The 22160-nt window shown below is 42.7% G+C and overlaps 1 protein-coding gene across 1 annotated transcript in view; it reads right to left on the reverse strand.

The window, feature by feature from the left end:
* rnf13 (ring finger protein 13) overlaps positions 1–21472 on the reverse strand; it is a 36654-nt gene extending 15182 nt beyond the window's left edge. Inside the window, exons 1-4 of the mRNA XM_064339008.1 lie at positions 21020–21472; positions 15799–15936; positions 14899–14979; positions 6221–6346 (exon numbers count right to left, since the gene is read on the reverse strand). Coding sequence (XP_064195078.1) covers positions 6221–6346; positions 14899–14979; positions 15799–15912 — 321 coding nt within the window. The 5' untranslated portion in view covers positions 15913–15936; positions 21020–21472. The remainder of the gene's footprint in view (positions 1–6220; positions 6347–14898; positions 14980–15798; positions 15937–21019) is intronic.
* Between the last annotated feature and the right edge of the window lie 688 nt (positions 21473–22160).

Below are 22160 nucleotides of genomic sequence, written 5' to 3' on the forward strand. Positions count from 1 at the left end.
TCTTAAAAGGCATCTCTCTGTAAGCGAGGCTTCGTTTGTGAGCTGAACGTATGAGGAGCAGGTTTCCCTTTGAAACAGGCCAGCAGCCCCACCAACCACACATTCAGCAAACATCTTAAACATTAAACGGCACGAATTGGGGGGGGAAGGGGGCATCACCATTGCACCAGACAATGCACCCGGTCCCAAAACAGAGAATGCTTCCAAAGTAACATATGGCAAAAAACTTGGTCAAATATGAGGCTTCCCAATATAGACATGGAAGACGGCACGCCCCTCGAGATTCAAGGTGCAAACAGCATTAATGCATGTTTAACTCTGGAACCCAAGCTCCCCGATGTCTAAATGTTACAACACTGACTCTGCATTTTGATGAGTAGACCACCAGTTTTGCAACAGTTTTCAGAGGTAAAGCTGTTCTGAGTATTTCTGAAAGGCATCTGTTTTCACTGGAATTAGGAATCAGCCTCAGGGTCACTTGAATACGCCCGCAGCTGAGGAGAAAAGTGTGTAGGCCGAGCTGGGAGCAGTTTGTATGGTACTGGGGGTTGTGGGCCTCCGCAGATGATTTGCAATAGTGGAAAATGCAGGGGTCAGAAAGTAAAAGTCCTGCCATGTCTTTCTTCCACTCATACCAAAACAAAACACAACAACAAACAGCAGTAAAAGGACCCAATCGGGTATTACAAGTTTTATGCTATACTACTGTTTGATCAACTATTGAAACACATTTTTTGTTAAATAAAATGTTTCAATAGTTAACTGCAATAAAAGGGGAGGCCAGTCCTTAACTCTGTTAGGTGATGCATAAGCTCGCCAGCACACCCAATGTCCGGGTAGGAGCGCATGGACTACAGGTAGACTTCTTTGTTGAAGTCAGGATCGCGAAGGGCTCCAGTCAAGACGACTTGGATGTGCACAGATCTTCCACTTGGGTCTGGTCGCAACGGACATATCGGAGGAAAAGTCTGCACTTGTTCCTCAAAACAGCTACTGAAGGGAAATGAGCCAGCTTGGTTTATTTTGCAGACAATGGCAGGCCAACTTCTCGGTCATCGAGTGAGGTGCAGGTTGGAACGCGCAGAAAAGTCCGACCTGGTCCTTAAGGTTAGACAAGTGCCTGGTTGGTTAGACACTTGTCTATACCATTAGAGCAAAATTAAGGTTTTGGTGAGGTTTTTTATGCTCACAAAGTCACTGACGCACCAGAACCCATTGGCTCATTGTATTGGAGCTGTCAATCAAACATTTACTACCGCTTGTTTAAATCGTGTTAAATCGGATTCTCCATTTTGCTCTCAGAGTGCAGGAGTTCCTGCCCCCAAACTGGTGCCTAATCAATCAAGCAGTGAGTTTATTGCAGGGTCACAAGAGGAAGGGGACAGGCACTTCATTATGCCTTGGTTGACTAGAGATTTTAATTGTGAACGTGACTCAGAGGAGGGTGAGACCCGTGGTCTGGAAGCCAGAGGCCACAAACGTCCTGTGTATCTTCACATTGTTACGACATAATGCTGATCCAGTAGGATGTTTACAGCTGCCATCGCAACTGCCTCTTTATCAAACCCTGCTGAATCCCTGTCAGCACAGTAAACACAGGCTGTTTTCCTTTAGGGGGTCAGATAAGGGGCTCACTTCTGTAAACTACCCGACAGTTTTCCCAGTTCTGACGTCTTCCTTATCAAATCCTCTGTGCCCTAAGCCTATTTGGTCAACTGTACGACGAAAATGACCAAACAGCAGCGAGATGGGAATCGCTTGTTCTGTACGTTAGTACATTATGTTCCCAACTATGTCCCCCTGGCTGAGCAGCGCAGCCATCGCTCCGGAGCACAGGGATTCCTGCACAGCCTGCGCAGGCAGACTGCGGAGGCTAAATCCTCAAGGGGAGCTGTTAGGGAAACCCACCGTCTCCTGGCAGAAGTGTACAAATTTTGTGGATCGATAAAAGCCGCACTGTCACAAAAATATAAATCACAGGCTGGTGCGTTGTCTTAATTCCCCTCCCGACAGGCTCCATAATTTCAATTTCATGAAAATACATCAAGCCTATCACCTGAGGTTGTCAATGTCCGAAACAGTCTTTCTCATTTTGTTTGGCACAGTCCAGCACATTAATGAAGGCAAGAGCTGAAATGTTTGCACGCACCATACCCATGTAGAGATCTGGAAATTTAGTTGAGAGTGCTGTCCTGTTGCTCTATTGAGTTCTTATATGCCACGAAAGACACAAGGAAGAATGCTTTGTAATCAAAATCCAATCGGCAGGAAAAGGACACAGTCTCGAAGTTAGGATGAGTTATTGGAATTTAACACAATTTTGATAAAAAAAGGCTGCGCACTGAAAGTCATATGTAGGCTTGAGGACGCTCTATAACTGATGAAACAATAAAAGGAGACCTTTGTTACGCGGGATCTTCATGTGATCGCCAACAACCTCTCACTGACACAAGATGGCTGTCGGCACACTGGAGCCCTGTTCTCTCTTTAAGAGTGAGGGTATGTGGTTATATATGTCTTTGCGAGTCTGTATGTGTGTGAATGAGTTTTTCTGTGAGTGTAAATGTGTCTGTCTGTGCACATATGCACGCATGTAAGCATGAGTGTTTGAGTGCGAGTGTATTTGTGAGACTGTTCATTACATGTCTGTGTAAATCTGCATGTGTATATTCTCTATGTATATGACTGTGTGTTTGTTTGTGTGGGAGCACATCTGTGTGTGTGTGTGCGCGTTTGTGTGGGTGTGCGTGTGTGTGTGGATGTGGTGTGTGTGTGTGTGTTTGTGTGAGAGTGTGTGTGCGTGTGGTATGTGTGTGTGCGGTGTGTGGTGTGTGTGTGTGTGCGCGCGGTGTGTGGTATGTGTGTGTGTTTGTGTGAGAGTGTGTGTGTGGTATGTGTGTGTGCGGTGTGTGTGCGTGTGCGCGCGGCGTGTGGTATGTGTGTGTGTTTGTGTGAGGACGGGAGCTGTGGCCTCTCTCTCCAGTAGCTGTGACTGGAGAGAGGCTGTGACAGGCCTGTCACCACATGCTCAATCGTGGCATCCCTGAATGGGCAGCCTGAGAATGTGGCTCCCACATGGGTGCAGCGGCCAACGCAGGCCTAACGCAGGCCTAACGCAGGCCTAACGCAGGGGCCTAAAACCGGCAGGGCCGATTCCTGGTTTAAAAAAACGCTAATAGGAGGAGATGTTGCGAGCATCGATACTGGAGCTAATTTATAGATTTAAAAAAATATACCAAACAATGAGGAAGCTGTTCCGCAAAGAACAAATATCTTGGGGCAACATAGCTCAGGAGGTAAGAGCGGTTGTCTGGCAGTCGGAGGGTTGCCGGTTTGACCCCCCGCCCTGGGCATGTCGAAGTGTCCCTGAGCAAGACACCTGACCCCTAATTGCTCCCAACGAGCTGACTGGTACCTTGCATGGCAGCCTTTCACTGTTGTTGTATGAGTGTGAGTGTGTGTGTGAATGGGTGAATGAGAGGCATCAATCGTAAAGCACTCTGGATAAAAGCTCTATATAAATGCAGTCCATTTACCATTTGGACAGTAAGGTACAGGGGGGAAAAAATCTTCATCTATGCTATACCTCAACATGGTGATAAAACTACAATACCCATTAAACCTGTCCCTCTGACAACAGCCCTACATATATTCCATTTTACTGGAAGTTCATAATTTTTCAATGAGCATGTCACATTGAATGGCACATTAAATGCATTAACGTAAAAAAAAGGCCTTAACTCGGTTCCATTCTGGATACATTCGGCAGAAATGCTACAGCCTCAATATTTTAGTAAAGTGCGAGATACTCCAGACGTCTTTGACCGGGTCACAGAGGAGGGAAACACAGAGTGAAGATTCACTCAAACCACCTGCTTTTCCCCATCGAGTGCGTCTTAAATCACGGGGACATGACTCTACCATGTGGGGAACATCAAAGTCAGAGGCATATGTAACAAAGATGGAGTGTCATCTCGGGCCAGGCCTTGCTAAATGACCTCGCCTAACCTCTCTCTTCGTTTCTGCAGAAAAGAGGAGGGAGAACATGGACTGTAAGTCTGCCTCTCGATGCTGCAGAGTTTACATGAGCAGAATGCACCAGCAGATACTTTCACAGTTACTGTATGAAATGTGTTCAGGGCAGGGGCCAATTTATTTCGGTTCAGTTACTTCGGAAATGAATTGGAAAAAGACCGTGAAATATCACAGCCGTTAAAATCAATTAATTCATTCTGTGAGATGCCTGAACTGTAATGGGACTGACTCCAACCCTGAATGTGTTTACTCTGAGGAGAGCAGTCTCGATGAATTAATATGCAGCTCCAAGCAACTCTGCAGCTTGCTCCTGCTAAAGGTCAGCACACTAAGAACCATTTAGTGCTCGTGTAAGAATGGTTTGAATTACTTTCCTTTTCCCCGTTTCACAGAGCACATATCTCGCCATTTAATTCACTCCTTTTTTTTTCCATTACTGTCTTTGATGCACCACGAGGCAGGGTTTCAAGGCCAGGCCACAGATTAGATAGGGGGCATTTGAAACAGCAGGGAAGGACACCAACCAGTGATATACAATGACATTGTTCACCCTGCGTGTTTCTGCTAAAATAATACTGCGTGTGTGTGTGTGTGTGTGTGTGTGCGGAAGCACTTCCAGTACTTGCTAGTCTTCCTCATATTCCTGCCTCAGGTGGAAGAGGCCCTCTCTCACAGACAGATACACCACCTCCCCCCCCTCCCCCCACCTACATTCCACTCTACATCCACTTAGTAACACACTCAACCCTGCTCCACCCACATAACCCCATCCAACAATTCACAATGAATCCATTAAATGATAATGGAAAGCTACTTACAGGGCTAATTGGTTCCTGAGATCTCTTGTTGAGTGATATTTTAACTGCGTGAACCGTCATGTGTAATAGAAGAGTGGCATCGTGTCGGAAAGTGTATTTAGCGTTCGCTAGGAGAGCAGGGGAGAGGCGGTGCAACGGCGCGGTTTCGGGTCCCGCCCACAGGACGTTGACTTGGAGAGCGTGGCCCGCGCTGAACCCGAACGCCGCGGGCGTCGGTCCAGCGTTGGCGCTCTCGAGCCCCCGGGGACCGGGCTCATTACCGCGCTATGCGGCTCTGGGTGCGGGCGGCACGGTGCCCTGGCGCTGCTCCAGATGAGCGCGCGTGAAGGGGAATCCGGTTACTGGTGCTGCTGCTGCAACCCTTTCATTCAGCTGCGCAGCTCTCTGTCTCATTCATTCATTCAGCTGCGCAGCTCTCTGTCTCATTCATTCATTCAGCTGCGCAGCTCTCTGTCCCTTTATTCAGCTGCGCAGCTCTCTGTCCCTTTATTCAGCTGCGCAGCTCTCTGTCCCTTTGTTCAGCTGCGCAGATCTCTGTCCCTTTGTTCAGCTGCGCAGCTCTCTGTCCCTTCATTCAGCTGTGCACCTCTCTGTCCCTTTATTCAGCTGTGCACCTCTCTGTCCCTTTATTCAGCTGTGCACCTCTCTGTCCCTTTATTCAGCTGTGCAGCTCTCTGTCCCTTTATTTAGCTGCGCAGCTCTGTCCCTTTATTCAGCTGCGCAGCTCTCTGTCCCTTTATTCAGCTGCGCAGCTATCTGTCCCTTTGTTCAGCTGCGCAGATCTCTGTCCGTTTATTCAGCTGCGCAGCTCTCTGTCCCTCCATTCAGCTGCGCAGCTCTCTGTCCATTTATTCAGCTGCGCAGCTCTGTCCCTTTGTTCAGCTGCGCAGCTCTCTGTCCCTTTTTTCAGCTGCGCAGCTCTCTGTCCCTTTATTCACAGCTCTTAAGTACAAACTGCAAAAATTCTCCATTACAACTGCCTCTCTCATACAGTGTCGATCTTTTTCATACTGTACATGAATGAAAACAGAGCATTTACGCATCAAATGTATTTTCCATCTTCAAGCCATCACTTATGTATCAAATGTATTTTCCATCAAATCATGTATTTGCAACACGTATCAACCTATTTTTTACAGTCTCTGGTATCAACACTAAATAGCAGTAGCCAACCCCCTTTGCCAGGTGGCTACAACAGTGAATTGAAGCAGCCATTTTGAACTCAGAGGAAGCGACGGTGGTTGAAGAGATCTGGAGAGGAAGGGGCCCTGAGCAGTAGATGATGGAAGAGTACTGTGAGGCCCAAGGGGGGGGGGGGGGGTCTGCTTTACCCTCCTAGTCCATGCCAGGCAGCGGGAGAGGCCTACCTTGATGTCGAAGTTGCAGTCGAAGCGTTTTATGAGCACGATGAAGGCGTTGGTCACGTTGTCCCGGAGGGGCGGCGGGTCGATCGGCTCGCAGGCGTTCTCCGGTCTGGCACCAATCAGGAAGCCCTGGGGGGGGGGGGGGAGGACAAGGGGGATGGGCGGATCAGTGACCGTCATGACTCCGACAGCACTGTAGAACATAACGGCTAACTCGGGTACAGTACAAGCAGCACCCCAGCAAAACACCTGCACCTCCACAGCGGCCAAAGCACGAGTGCTCTGTGCCAACACAAACGCTTGGCTTATGCCTACTGCGAACCCTTACCGAGACAGCGAAGAGAAACGAGGCCCTTCTTTAAACATGGGATAGATCAGCCTTTTCCCAGTTCCCTGCTAACACGATTCCAAGAAGACAAGAAGCAGTTTCGCCTGCAACACTAATGGCCGTGGAGCAGAGTGCATCAAGGCCACCACTTAAGCAAGCCTGCACTCCCCTGACCATAGGTTCCAGGCCTACCATACTGAAGACAACTGTAAATACATTTAAAATATATTACCCATGCGAAGCATGGACGTGTGACCTAGAGGTTCCAGGTTTGATTCCCAGGTTGGGCACTGCTGTTGTACAGCTGTTGCCTTGAAGAAGGTGCTGAACCTGAATTGCATCAGTATAAATCGACACTATCTAAAAATGTAAAATGCCCTGCTGAAAACTGCATTTTAAACCAGCCTAAGCTGGTCAGCTGCTTTAAGCTGTGCTTTTGACACTTGAGGCTGATCAACCAGCTGTTCACCAGCTGACCAGCCTACTTAGCTAGTCCACCAGTTTGGCCAGCAGCTAAATACATTTTGACCAGCTTTGTCCAGATAGAGACCAGCTTTGACTAACCACAGCCAAAACACCGCTTAAACCATTTTAAACCAGCTTAGAATCCTAGTTTGTCTTGGCTGGAACTTTTAGCAGGGGGCTAAACGCCTAAATAAAATATACAGAAATTGTCTTTGGAATATATGAGAATTTACAGAAATATTCAGAGAACTTAAAATGCATGGAAAGTACACAAACATGGTTTCATGATTTAAAAAAAAAATATTTAGAACATATATTGCAAATACACGCGAAATGTGTGGCTTAATTGTATGACAGCATATTAAAAGGTTATTATTTTATGGTCCATATGTATGTCACATTTCTTTCAATGGCATATTCTATCTAGTATGTCATTGTAGAGGTTAAGGTGAGTCACAATATGACATAGAACTTACTATGTATGCTACAAAAAACTTATGTATTACAATACAGCTGCATATTATAAGTTTAATATTTACACACTGAAAGTCTATAGAGGCTGTGTGTAATAACTTAATACTTGGTCCCACTAAACAGGTGAACATTTTTAACACATTTTACATTGTTCCCTTGACACCCCTTAATCCAAGTTTATTCCCTATTCCAAATTATTTGAATAAAGAGCATTTTTGCTAAGATAGCAAGGTAGGCTGGAATAAAATTAAATGGCTTAATTTTCTGTCACATTTTCAATATAATACTTTTAAAATTCCATGTTACAAAAAGCCATGTTGTAACGACCTGTTTTACATACCTATTTTAGTGAAACTATGTACAGTACCGCACAGAAAATACAACAGCGCCATCTACTGCACAAAAGCTCCCATAGTTGATATAAGGACAGGATATATATATATATATATATATATATATATATATATATATATATATTCTTATTATTACAAACAATTGCTATACAAACAAATGGCTTTCAGTGAAATAAATACAATCAGACCTGTCCCTGTTAGTATACCCGGCTCTCATGAAACTTTTTCAGATTACTGTGCACGGGCCTTGGATTTTCCATTTGGCCTCATTAAGCAGGTTAATATGTTATTAACTAGCTTTGAAGCTTTTTTTATAGACTGAGAAAACTATGCCATCAATGTAACCTCTACAAGCATATACATTACATGATGTTTTAGAAAATTCTAAACAAAATTGTACAATAAAAGCTTAATGAGGGAGAAGGCAAGACAATATGATAATGATAATTTATGGATTGTTAATGTTAATGGCTAAACTGGGATTTGGGAGGTGAGAGTACACTAAGGTCTGGTGCACATGAGGTAGACAAAAAAAATGGTCCAGACCAGTAAGTTAATCTATTGAACTTGCATTAACATTTAATGTTAGTAAAGTTTGCTAACCAGCAGTTGGTGTCCGTATGGCATATTTATACATTGTTCCGTTAGCAGCTAAACAATGGCCCTTCAATGGTTTTTCATGTTCATTTCTGGCCATTAGCCTACTTGATAACTGATAGACAGGTCAATATTTTCACCAGACACTTGGTAAATTCTGTTTTGCAATTTAATAGTCCCAAATTACTAGTCAACGGTTTGAAGAGCATTGGATGAAAATAATTTGCATTACACTGCAAACCCTGAATGTTTTTTGCCTACTAAAACCCCCAAGTCACAAGGCGGTTGGTTTTGTAATCATGTATTTTACCGGAAAACAACGGAAGTGCTGTGTAAAATAAAATACTAGCGGATTACCTCAGAAATCGAAGCAGTAATACAGTACTGCAGGTGATCATGCAGCTGAAATGTGGTTTGAGACTTCTGAGAAACTAAAGAGGAAACTCACAATCTAAGTAATGAAACAAGTTTCATTGTGCTTGTTCGGTGTCTCATTCTGCTGTGGCACTGTTCGAGTGTGTGGATGGGCCTCATGGTCTGCTGTCGAATCCAGACATTGGCTGGGGAACTGTTTACACCTGGGGAAGTTCTATCTGTAGGTGGGGCGCAAGAGGCATTGAACTGTTACTAAGTTTAATGTTCAACAATGCAGTTGTCAATCGAGTCCATAGTTCTTCACGTGCTGTCTCTACTGGGACAAAACTACTGCACTTTGTTCCCTAATCTTTGCAATTATATTTGCATTGCAAGTGGCTCTAGATAACAGTGCCTGCTAAATGCCACTAAAGTAAAGCAGGGTAAAAGGGCAGCCTCTTTAAACTAGGCCAGCTGGGGCCGGGAGTTGCTCTGCCAGAAGACGCATCTCTTGACTAATTATTAATGTCAGAATTATGATCCAGCACGTTTAGAATGCAGAGTGCTACAGCCTCGTGCTGAGAGAACACCCCGGAGGTATGGAGCCACACTGCTCCACAGAGAATTTGTGTACACGTGCGCAGGTGTGCTCATGTGTTTGTATAGCTGTTATGAGTGTGTATGTGTTCTTCGCCGTGTATGCGTGTGTGTTAAATGTGTAACTGTATGTGCGTACGTATGTGTGCTTACGAGCGTGCACATTCAGCATTGTGGGATTTGTAGTCCTTTATACCCCAAATCACCTCTGCAAAGGTCACATCAACGTGTCCTTTGCCAAAGGAGGTAAACTAGGATGGATCATGTTTCCTTCCTTTGCTTAAAGAATTTGACCATTCCCTGTCATCATAGCCAGTTAGCCTCTATCGGGTCATTGGGAGATGAGGGGACAAGGAGGGAAGAAGGGAAGGAAGGATTCATTTTTTCTAATGCAGATCTGCTGGTACTGCGGGGGTCAGAGCAGCTCAGCTCCAGGCCCGACATGTGACATAGGGCTTCCTGTCCCTGATTCGCTGAGGCACTGCACTCTGATAAACAAGCTAAGCAGCCAAATCTTCAGAGACAGGGCCTAATCTGGGTATGCTCTACACCTCAGCTATTCTTATATCTTCTTACGTTCTTCATATTTTTGGTGTTAAATTAGACAACAGAGCATGCTCTGAAAGCGCTGTCGCATTTAACGACTTCATTAATATGATCAACATGATTCAAATTCACATACGCCCCCCCCTGCAAGGCTGACGCCTGGATCAGACAGGACGCGTTTTGCAGGTTGCAAAATGCGAGGCGCACTGCACTGCCTTTTTTGTTGAAGCCTACAATTTTAAAATAAGGGCAGCTTGCTGTGCAAGGCAACCACAGAATCACCTGTCATAAGCCTAACCGCTTATTTTGCTGTGAAGTAAACTCACCAATCTGTACATTTTATTAGCTCGCTAAAAATAGTGAAATAAACATCTACATAAAAAATGACCAAGTCTGGTGTTTCTTATTTAGATCATGGTAATTGCGATTTGTGAAATCGTAAAGCTCCGGTTGTCCAGCTACTGCCACTACCAGTCTGTCCTCCATGATTGTTGTTTCCAACTGTAAACTTGTTGTCGTCATCACAGAAGGCCCGCCTCTCAACTCATCCGATTGGACAATGACGCAGGGCACTTTCCTGCTCCGAGTTGAAGTTTTCTCAACTCGAGGCGTTCAGGGCGCCCCTGCAAAAACGCGAGGCGCACAGCAACGCAAAAGCGGCGAGCAAAACGCTTCACTCTCATTGACAACAATTACAAAAATGCACCCCCAGCTGCTAAAACGCGTCCTGTCTGATACGGGCCTAAGTCATTATACTGTGTCCCTAGTGAAAAAAAATCACTCATGACGAAATGAAGTGAACCCACAATATGAGTCTAAAGAACACTCATAGCTCACTAAAACAGGTTGGAGTTTGCCTTTGCCAACCGATGCCTCTTGTAAACCTGTGAGTACATGCGGCGATATTCCCACTTTGGTTTCTGTTTTGGTATTTAAATATGAAGACGAGAAGCTAGCGTGGTTTGACAGCCTTCAAAAACTAACAAACTCTGGACACCATTGTTGTGTCATGAAATAGCTGACCGATGTGATGCAATGGCTAATTAAAATGGCGGTGTGGACAAAGCACCACAGAACCATTCAAAGAGGGACTGAGCGGAGGAGGGGACCGGAGCTGTGGAGTATAAAGAAATGAAAGACACTTGACAAATAATGAAAGCTTGTCAAACTGACATTTGAACATTTAGCCAATTGTAGGCGGAGATTAAAGCCAACTCAACCACTGACCTATTGTAACCTCCCTCTACCTCTACTATGACACATATCACATACTACGCTGAAGGTGGTTAAAAACTGACCCAAACAAGTAAAATTTTGCCAGACACCACCAACAAGACCAAAGATGGCATACCTTCACTGCTGTTAAATCCACCTTACCATACCTAATCAAAGCTCCATCAAAAGAGATGTGTATGTGTGGGCAGACGCGCGCGTGGTGTGTGAGCATGTGTGTGTGCTCACGAGTGCTTGATACTGCAAGTTCAACAGTTAAAATCTGTACTGATTTCCTGTCCTCAAACATTTTTCGAGAACTAAAAGTGAGTCCTTGCGCACTGGAGGACGTCAAATGACTTATGAGGGTTTCAGAGAACTTCTGAAAAAAGGAAACTGGTCACACTGGTGCACCAGAGTTAGCGGAACAGTAACCTGGGATTCCCAGCGCACAGCTGCTTTCCTGCAAAGCATCTCACACAAGAGAGAGTTCCTATCCAACACGCAAACCTGGCTCCAATGTATATGCATTAGCAAACACCCATTTCCAAGGTTCCTGCTTAACCAAATCAAGGAAATGGCCACATCACCCTTCACTTCTATGATGGGGGTGGGGACCTCACCTCTTCAATGAGTCAGGCCTATCAGCCAATGATAAGCATCGGTGGGAACTTGTCAGTCAAATAGCACACCAGCTTCCAATCAAGCCGGAAATCTGCCACGGAAGCCGGCACTTCCCACTTCCCCTTTGACTGTGCGCAGACTAGGCCCAGTGAGGTGCATGCTGGGCTTGCAGAGCCACGGTAAAGCGGTTTTATGCCCCAGCGGGGATGCACCCATGATCCACGCATCAACCGCTCTGGCAGGAAGTAGCTGATCCCTCACTTGTCTCAAAGCAGGAAGCAAAAATAAGCAACAAGTCTACATAAAATAATCAATGGGTGACTGCGTCGTTGACAGCCAGGCAGCGACCCTCCACTTAAGGGAAGTTTATACATCCACTTTAGTTGGAAGGCAGACGCATAAGGACTCAAATTCTCCTGTAAATAGAGTTCAAAGGGGCAGTGTGAAGAGTCAGAGCGCTCACCTGCTAAGAAGCTTACATTAGTTGAATTATCCGCAGTATTACATTTTAATAAAAATGTACCACATTCGGCACAAAATAAATTTTGGGAAAAAAATGCTTCCATAATGAATAATATAGTGGTGAAATTAAATACAATAAAAAATGCTGGAGATCCAAATAACATTCTGATCAATTCAACTAACAGAAAAAAAACAATCTAATTATATTCACTTTTGATATAGTGACAGCCCTACTAATTAACAAATTAACTTGCATTATGATATGAAGCAGAGAGTATGCAATAATAATAAATTATGTAATCTGTGCCGTAATATTCATACAATATTCAAATGCAACAGCCAAAGCAAGGCACTCAAGGTGATGAAGCCACAATCAGGACACCAGGATGTAAACATGCTTACATAAGCAACACTGTCTCCGAAAAACCAATACAAAATCTTCCTGTAGTAGGCATTAGAGAAAACCAAACTTATTTAAAATCTAGATTCAAACAGTATTCACTGAAAGTAATAAAAAGTATTTTGTTTACTTTGGCTGTTTATGCATAACAGAACAATGATAACAACTGCAATCATTATGATATGAAAAATGTACTCAATGTACAATTCCTATGTATAATTTCCTTCATAATGGTGTCTGTTAAAAAAAGTATCTTCTATTGGGACCCAGTAAAATTAAAGGACTCAGTCCACTATCGGGTTAGCTCATAACAGCAACTTTTGAAGTTTCCTGTAACCTTTTGACTTCCTGTTACCTTTGAGATGGATTACACCTAAAAATCGGCAAGTGACGTTCAAATAAAAAAATTTAAAAAGAGAAACTAGTATAACTCAATTAGTGCTTCGATAATCCGCACCAGTTAAAACTAAAGGTTGTTGTTCATAGAAGCCAGTGACCGACACTTCAGTACCGGATCACGAGCCAAGCTGTTAAAAAATGCGGCAATGTGCGGCTAATTTCAAAGCTGCAGAAAATCCCCTTGAAAGTAGTGTCAGCTAGAGGCTGCGTTACGGGTGTTCAAAGTGGTGGATGCGGTCTTACATAGATGAATAGGTTCTAAAGCAGGAAGCTCTCTGTGAACCTGAGGGAGAGGCCATAGTTCTCGATGTATCCGCATGCTCTGCAGCAAGCTGGGTTTGAAGATTCGTGGGCATGTGGAAAAACAGCTTTAAAACCAGGCCCACTTTATCTGAAACGATCTGGAATTCCAGTCTAAATTAATACTCAGTGCTGCATTATTTATTTATCTGAACATTCATCAGAGAATGTGCATAGCACAGACACAGCAGAACACAGCAGTGATACAAATAAATTGGGTTGAACGTCATTTGGTTACAAAGTTTTGTGACTTTGAAAGTTAAATCAAACTGTAACATCAAAAAATATTTGGTCCTTGGAAATGTTACTCGCATTACTGTTGCATTACTCTTGTTTTTTCTTAAATGTTGTAGCTTTTGTAGCCTTGAGTTAATAACCAATAACCAAAATAGCAGAAACTGAGTACACATTAGAACATTCTTTTTTTTCCATCTCTGTGCTTTCTGAATAATACATGCATCTCATATTCAGTTACCTACTATGTTTGGCCTGTTGTACAGGCTTTGATTGCGTCCTGACCTTCTTTTATATCAAACACTACTAACTTTCCTCCATTGTATTCGTCAGAGATGGTGCTAAAGGCACACCTAGCTGGAAGCAAGCACCTAAAGGACAGATATAATGGAATGAAAACAACAGTAACTAAAATACGATAAAACACATACCTTTGATGCATTTGTTGATAAGAGTCCTCCCTAACTTCCAATGAACTCGCACTGCTCGGTGCATCACAGTGCACCTGCTCATAGGACTTTTATTTGCATAATAGACATAGGCTGCATTATTTATGGCTTCAACTTACAGTTAAGTAATGCTTTCATTTTTGAGAATGCGAGAAGGGTAGCGTTTTTGCTATAAACATGCTATTATTATGCTGTGTCTTATTGTGCTGCACCTTTTAGTAAGCTGACACAGAAAAAAATGATATCACAAATAAGATACCACATGCAGCTTGCTTGACTCAATATTAAGAATAACTTAAAAAAAAAGGAGAGCCATTTTAAAAGAATAAGGCGAGAGAACTGAAAGTAACCATTCAAAAAAATGACAGATATTAGTGTAAAATGATTTCATAGTTTAAGTTTTTTTTTATCAATGAAGAGTGCCTCCTCTGTATATAACGTTCACAATTGCGCATCTGTGACGAGGAGCTTGTTAAGGTGTAACTGAGTATGCTACTTCTGGTTAATACCTGTTAGGTTGACCAGTCGGTTCATAATTCTGAAGTTGGGATTTCTGTGGTTGTACTGCATTACCCAGTGCTTCATTTTTACTGAAGCAGTTCAACCTATATGCCTTCCTCAATTGTACAATGGTAGTACAACGACAGCAAAACCAGTAAACCCTAGATCATAAGCTCATTCCATTACAGCCCATTACACCCCGCCCGTGTGCCCCAGACTTTTTATTACACTTGCATGCACAACATAAACCTTTACTCATGTACTCATAATCACTTCCAGGCAGCTCCTTCACATGATCGGCTGGGTGCAAGGCTGCTCTGCATCTGTGACCACAGGATTCAAAAAGGCCTGAAATAGACCAGCCCGTTTCCTTAACCCGCCCTCACCTTCAGTCCCTCGCTGGGTAGCCTGTATCCAAACCTCGCTGGCAGGTCATCAAAGGTCTCCGTTTTGTTGTCAAAGGAGTACTAAAAAATGAATAAAAAAAACAACACCAAATGTTCAAATATATTCCTATACCCAAAGAACTTAAATGCCATATTTCACATATAAATTCATATTGTAGCACGCATGTAATATTAAATGTTCATTGATTCGCAATGCATTCAGGATGTTGTGTGCAAGTCAGCAAGAAAGAAGAAATGAAATCATTCTAATAATAATTCAAGTACAAAAAACTGAAGAAATGGTGAAGATAAACACACATTGTGGTTCAGTGGCTTTTGTTCATTTGAGTCCCAATTTCATGCTTCCTCATCAAATTGTATCTAAAAATGCAACAAATTGTACAGAACTGTTGATAATAATTATTTCTTATATGATGGCCTAGCCTCCCCTTTCAGGTTTACTGCTCTTTTTCTATCAAAGTAATAACTGACAATTGGATTAATGAATCATGGGAGGACAGGCGGCTCTCAATTCTGGAAATTGTTTTGGTGTTCCTCCAAGACACCACAATCAAAACATTTTCAAAGGCTAACAAAGCGAACGTGTTGGCTTGAAAATATCATTTTCAAACTAATTTGCAGAACAGCTTTCATCGGCAGAATGGAATCCTCCGTCACTGTAAGCATCAGTCTGATAGCCAACAAGCTAGCTAGACGGCCTACTCAACCCAAAACTAGCTTCACCGTCTGTGACGCTGTTGTTGTATTGACCTTCCGTTAGCTAAATTTTCCGCTGACGGGCGTGCCCCGAATTGCTCAATTCTGTAGCGGAGGCTATTCCAGCCCCCGGTCTGCTCGGCGCTGTGAAAGCTCCAGGCGGGGAGGGGACGGCGTTCTCACCGCGGAGATGTCGGCCTCCACAGGCAGCAGGTTGAGGAATGCGAAGAGCTGCACAGTGAAGATGGTGTATATCTGGGTGGCAGACAGCATCAGCATTCCCAGGGAGAGCAGCATCTTTCATACCGAGCGGCACAGCACCTGAAGAGGACACAGACAGACGTGGAGCTGACTGGGGCTGGAACCCAACACGCACATTGGGCTGGACTGGAGGAGGACTAGAACCCAAGGTGCAGGCACAGACAGAAGAATCTGTCCCGTGGCAGGTCCAGTCCCAATTATTCAAGGAATAAAGGCTGGTTTATTTTTTTTTTAATTGGGGCTGAGGTACCGCGCCCATTGATTTCACACGGCACCGAGCCTTTTCCTATAATGTTTGAGAAAACATCTGAAGGGGATCTTGAGCCATTCCTCTACACAGAACCTTTCAAGATCAGGTGACCTTAGGTTTGCATTTATGGACCGCTCTCTTCAATTCAGACCACAGGTTTTCAATAGGATTTAAGTCTAAAGACTGAAACGGCCATTGCAAACCTTTTGTCTTTTGTTTTTAGGGAACCATTTTCCATTTTCCTATATTTAAACTCTGAGACGCATTGACAGCTCTCTTTCACAAGTGTGCTGAATGTACACATAAAATACAACAATTAGAAAGGAAAATAGGTAGTACAAAGTCAAATAAATATTTAAAAATACAGTAATTTATAACAGTAACCAAAAGACAGAATAAAATAAATAAAAATACATTTAAAAAATATATCAATTAAATGTAAATGACCTGAAACCTCACTAAAGACACCCACAATTCAGGCTAACCAAATTATTTATCATCAATCTGAGTTCATTTAGAAACACCAAAGTATTTAGTTTAGGGGTTTGCTGTAAGGAGTTCCGAATATCAGGAGCAAAGTATCTACAGGCAGTCTTTCCAAGATTTGACTTGATCCTAGGAACCTGAAGTGACAACCAATCCTGAGAGTGTCTCCTATGAATGGTAAATGGTAAATGGACTGCATTTATATAGCGCTTTTATCCTAAGCGCTTTACAATTGATGCCTCTCATTCGCCAGAGCAGTTGGGGGTTAGGGGTTAGGTGTCTTGCTCAAGGACACTTCGACATGCCCAGGGCGGGGTTTGAACCGGCAACCCTCCGACTGCCAGACAATCGGTCTTACCTCCTGAGCTATGTCGCCCCTATGAATACCAGTTTTCCCATTTAGAAGCTGTGAAAGACATGGAGGCAGCTTTTGTAGAAGTGCTTTGTAAATAAACAGATACCAATGAATATTTCTAGAAACACAATGTGATAGCCAGCCAACTTTCTAGTAAAGAATGCAGTGATAAGCCTCACCTGAGCTGAGAAACCATTTCTGTACTGATTTCCAGGTATGTTTGGGGTCACTGACTTGTTAATAACCACGTTGCAGCATCCTGGCAGTGGCAACCCAGCTTCTGGCTAAAATGTCCTGGTACTTGGTGAATTTTATTATGCCACTGATCTTAACAAGTGGCCCTGGACCACTGGTATCAAAACACCAAAACACCAATGATTCACCACCATATTTCACAGTTAGTCTATGGTGAATTTTACTGCATCCCTCTTCTGATGCCAAACAAACCAAAAGTGCACATGGTAAAGAAGTTTAATCTGGGTCTCATCTGTTAATGGCAGCCCGATACAGGCATTTTTAACACATTGCCGCCATTTTTTTTGCATTCAAGTCTAATCCAGAGTGATTTACACAGCATTTTACTTAAAAAAAAATTTTCTTTTTCTTTTTACATAGTATCTATTTACACCTGCATATTAAGTGAAACAATGCAGGTTAAGTACCTAGCTCAAGGGTACAATGGTTACAGTCATAGTTCCAATGATGGGCGGCAGTGTAGTATAATGGGTAAGGAACTGGTCTTGTAACCTAAAAGGTCACAAGTTCAAATCACAGGTAGGACACCGCCGTTGTACCCTTGTACAAGGTACTTAACATGCATTGCTTCAGTATATATCCAGCTGTATAAATGGATGCAATGTAAATGCTATGTAAGAGTGGGGGAAGTCGCTCTGGATAAGAGCATCTGCTAAATGCCTGCAATGTAATGTAATGTTTGGCACAGTCCAGACACTTGAATTTGTAAATTGCTCTCAGCCAGGGCTTTCTTCATGCAATCCTACCAAAGGGCCTGTAGGTATGGATGTGGTGTTTCATGGTTGATTTTCAGATTTCATGACCCCAAGATGCAACTAAACTGAAGTTCTTAAAATGTGATTCTTGAGTTATTCATTGTCCTTCTCACCATCTTTCTCACTCTGCATGGGGACAGCATGCATTTGGATCTTCTTCCTGGCAGATCTGCAACTGTTCCAGATGTTTAAAACTTTTGGATTAGTATCACTAAGCCCTAACAGAGCTTAGTGGTGTGTTAAACAGTTTGTGTTTTTTTGTACCCATTACCTGATATGTAGATCAACAGCCATCTGTCTCTCCTGATCTGACGGTTATTTGGCTTTCCCCATGGTGATAGATGATGAGGGAATGTAACACGCATGTTTCCTCATTTTTATATTCTAACAAAACAGGACGTGATGGAAGGGCACAATACATTTCCTAAAGACTGAAATTAACTTAAGTAGAATGATTGTAGATTTTACTTTTTGTTTTTATTTTACTTAAAATCACATTTAGGAGTGCCAATAATTTTGGAACCTATGTTTTTTTTTTTTATAAAAAAAAAATAAGATAAGTTTTTTTGAAGAATATGCATTCTAATTTTACTTTATTGTATTAGAATATGCCTACATTTAGCTTCTATCATTTTCTCCTATGTTTGTGCATAAATATTTTATACAGCTTTTTCCCAGCATTTTTGTCAAGGGTGCCAAAAATTCTGAACCTGACTGTAATTTCTACATCACAGTGAAATCTTGAACTTTCACACATTCTACAGAGAAAGACAACAAGGGCTGCGGCATTTCAAGTAGTTTAGGAACAAAGCAGGCTGTGTCAGGCAACAAAACCAAGAAGCAGTATGGGGACTTCCTGCCCACAGCACAGTCTGCCTGAGAAATGAGCCGACTGTACGATTTAAGCCCACTATTTACTATAGGCCTGTCGCCACTATTCCAGACAAATGCCTCCACTAACATCGCCAAAGCACCAAACAAGCAGGATCACTGGTCACTGTATATCAGAACTGCTGTGTTGAAGTCCATTTGCAAATGCATGGATTTAAGCTGTTCTTAACATAGAATGCCTATGGTTTATTACCCACCCAAAATACAAAAATATAGACCTAAATATCACTACTACAGGCATACAGCCTGCATCCACCTTGCACATCATGACTTGTATATTATAATGCACAAATTTCCATCTGTGCAGTCAAATCATTTGTTATCAGCTGCACATGGGTTATTCACCTAGAGGTCAAATGTAGCTTGCCATTGGCATACTCTTGAGGTGCTGAAAATTGGCTACGCTAATTGCGAATTGTTATGATTCAGATGCATCACATACTGCCCCGTCCAAGGCAGCATCTGCATGGTGTCAGTGTAGCTACTAGCCACTAGTGACATATAGAATATAGGGCTTAATACCTACGCATTAAGAATAAGATACAATACAGTATCTTATTCAGACCGTTTCATAAATAGCATGTGGAAAATATTTGTCCTTCAAGCACCATTTCCACGAAGTGGGAAGAACTAGTTAGACTGCCAACATTGCTGGTGAATGATTACCATATTTAGTAAACAAACATTTCCACAAAAGGAATGCCTTGTTAATGCTAACATTCACTTACAGTATACTCGACTTACATGAACTGTGGTAAACCCTCAATCAAGTTGTCCTAGAACAGTATTCTGCTTTATCTTAGGGGGTCATCAAGCTTTAATGGCAAGAAAATTCTGAACAGACTTCAAAGTTTGTTGCAGCCCAGTTTAAACCCATGCTCATAACAGCTTATCAGCAGAGACCCGTCCTAGGTAGAGTACTTGTATCTGGACCACATTTGGAGGCAATTTTCAACACCACACCACAAAAGGGAACCCAAAAGAAGACGAGACAGGCATATATTTCCACTGCCTTCAGATGGGGGACCAAGAGCAGACAGCTTTGTTTGGCAAAGATGATTTCTGGCACACCATTTTAAAGTATAATTAATTTAGACCCACACCCCCTTTCACCACTTAACTAAATTGAAGGGGTGCTTGGGGATGAATGATACTCCATTGCATGCTTTTGTAAGATAGTAAAACAGTGTACAGAACAGTAATAGAGAAAGCAAGTGACACACTGCTGCAATGTACACGTATAAAACACGTGTTTTCCTAAATATTCTGCGCACACTCAATCAGCTTTGAAAAAACACTAGCGCCCCTAAGTTTTCCCTAAAGGGAAAACCTTGCAGTGTAACTGCTGGCGAGAAAGAACAATTCCTCTACCATGATTCTGAACTTTCACTACTCGTTGTTAACTCTAAAACAAAGTCAGCACAAATAAAACATTACAACTGGGTAAAGTTACTCCCTTGGGAGGCAAGCAGTTGTAAAGCAACCCGCTCTTATTTAAGAAATCAGGGTCAACCACTGCGTGCGGACATGTGATCTGGCTTCAAAACAACACGAGTCACGACTGACAGGACTCTTCCTTTCATGTGCTGAGGTTGTACTTAACATTTCATTTCTTCAGTGGAAAGATTGCCCATCCATAATGCAAAACACAGAATGAACAACATAGGACTGTCGTACTGTCCAGTTAACCGCTTGCTCATTCCTCAGAAAGGGTTGGCCTAAATTGCGCTACCTAGATACAGTCGATGGCCATCTGCCAACATGCAATAATGATGTGAATTCAAACATCTCTACTTCGAGGGCTTCAAATAGTGTATAATATTCACAGTAAATTGTGATGTCGCTTTCCCAGTTATATCTGATATTTTACCAAGAGTAAATACTGAAATTGTGCAGGTTATTACATTAAATCATACATTCCGTAACGAAGTATGCCATCTTCATGTTAGAAAATGGCTAGCTATGTAAATGCAGGCGGCGCGGTTCGCTTACTGCAGTTAATTCTTAGGCGCTACAGCATTTCAAGGCCAAATAAACTCGGCGATTGAGAATTTGCAAACCGAACCTATTTAATTTAGCTAGCCAGCTAACCACAAACCCGAAAGGCGTACCGTTATGTCTCGTTAAAGCAAATCGATTTTGATTTCTTACCTGTGCAACTAATGGATTTGATCCTTGGTTAATTAAAGAGTCCACTAATAGCACGGACATTCCAGTGTTTTGCTCTTGGAGCGTATAGCCAAAAAACGCGCGTATTATGGCAATTCTCTATGGCAAAATGTCAACAATAATCACACAGAACCTTGAGCGTGTGGAACTTCCTCTGTGTGCTTTGTGCCTGTCGCAGCCCGAACCGCTGATTGGACAATGTACAGATCACTCCGCGAATGGAAAAGCCGAAATGTGACGCAAGACTACCGCCATGCTTCGTCGAAAAGTTACCATTTTAATAGCAAACACGGTCCATATTAATTACAAAATCACTTAGCCTACATGAAATTATAACTATCCTTGAACAACTCCCCATATTTTAGTTCACGCACTGTCAGAAAAATGAATTATTTGTTCGAGCTACTCGCCGAAGGAGTGTTAATCCCACAGAACAATTCTGTGGTTAATCCGGAGACACCATTGTGTCGCTATACTCTCGTTCTGGGGGTGCAAACCACAGTGGTTCAGACCACTTTGCCACAGTCCATGGTATAAACGGATGTGCTCAAGTGTTTCAGGTTTTAAGAATGTTCACTTCGCTTACAAATAGAAAAGGTTTTCTTTCAGAAAAGGAAAAGGAAGAGATGGCATCTTCATACTAAGATACAAAAGAATAAAAAAGTTTACATGGTGTTGACTATCAAATGGCTTTTGATTGGGTAAACCACGAGCGACTAATTGAGATACTGAAAGAAGGAAATCCGGCACATGAAATAAGGATAATAGAACATCTATATTGGAACCAGAAAGCAGCTGTCATTGTCACAGGAAAATGGAGAAACAGAAGAAGTTGATATATTAAGAGGTGTAAGACAAGGATGTATTTTATCTCCAATTCTCTTTAATTCGTATAGGGAAAGGGATCAAGATCAAGAGAAGAAGGTCATATCGAACAATAGACAGAATGGTTATGCAAGTGGTTAATACGAATTTTGTCAGGCGAAGTACAAATGGGAAGAGCTTGACAAGCATCAGGCATGCTGACGATACAGTTCTTCTGGCAGAAAATGCGCAGGAACTCCAAGAAATGTTAGAAGTAGTAATTCAGGCTTGCAAGAGATATGGAATGACATTGAGCAGC

The sequence above is a fragment of the Anguilla rostrata genome, chromosome 6, assembly GCF_018555375.3.
Source record: "Anguilla rostrata isolate EN2019 chromosome 6, ASM1855537v3, whole genome shotgun sequence".
NCBI classification, from domain to species: Eukaryota; Metazoa; Chordata; class Actinopteri; order Anguilliformes; family Anguillidae; genus Anguilla; species Anguilla rostrata.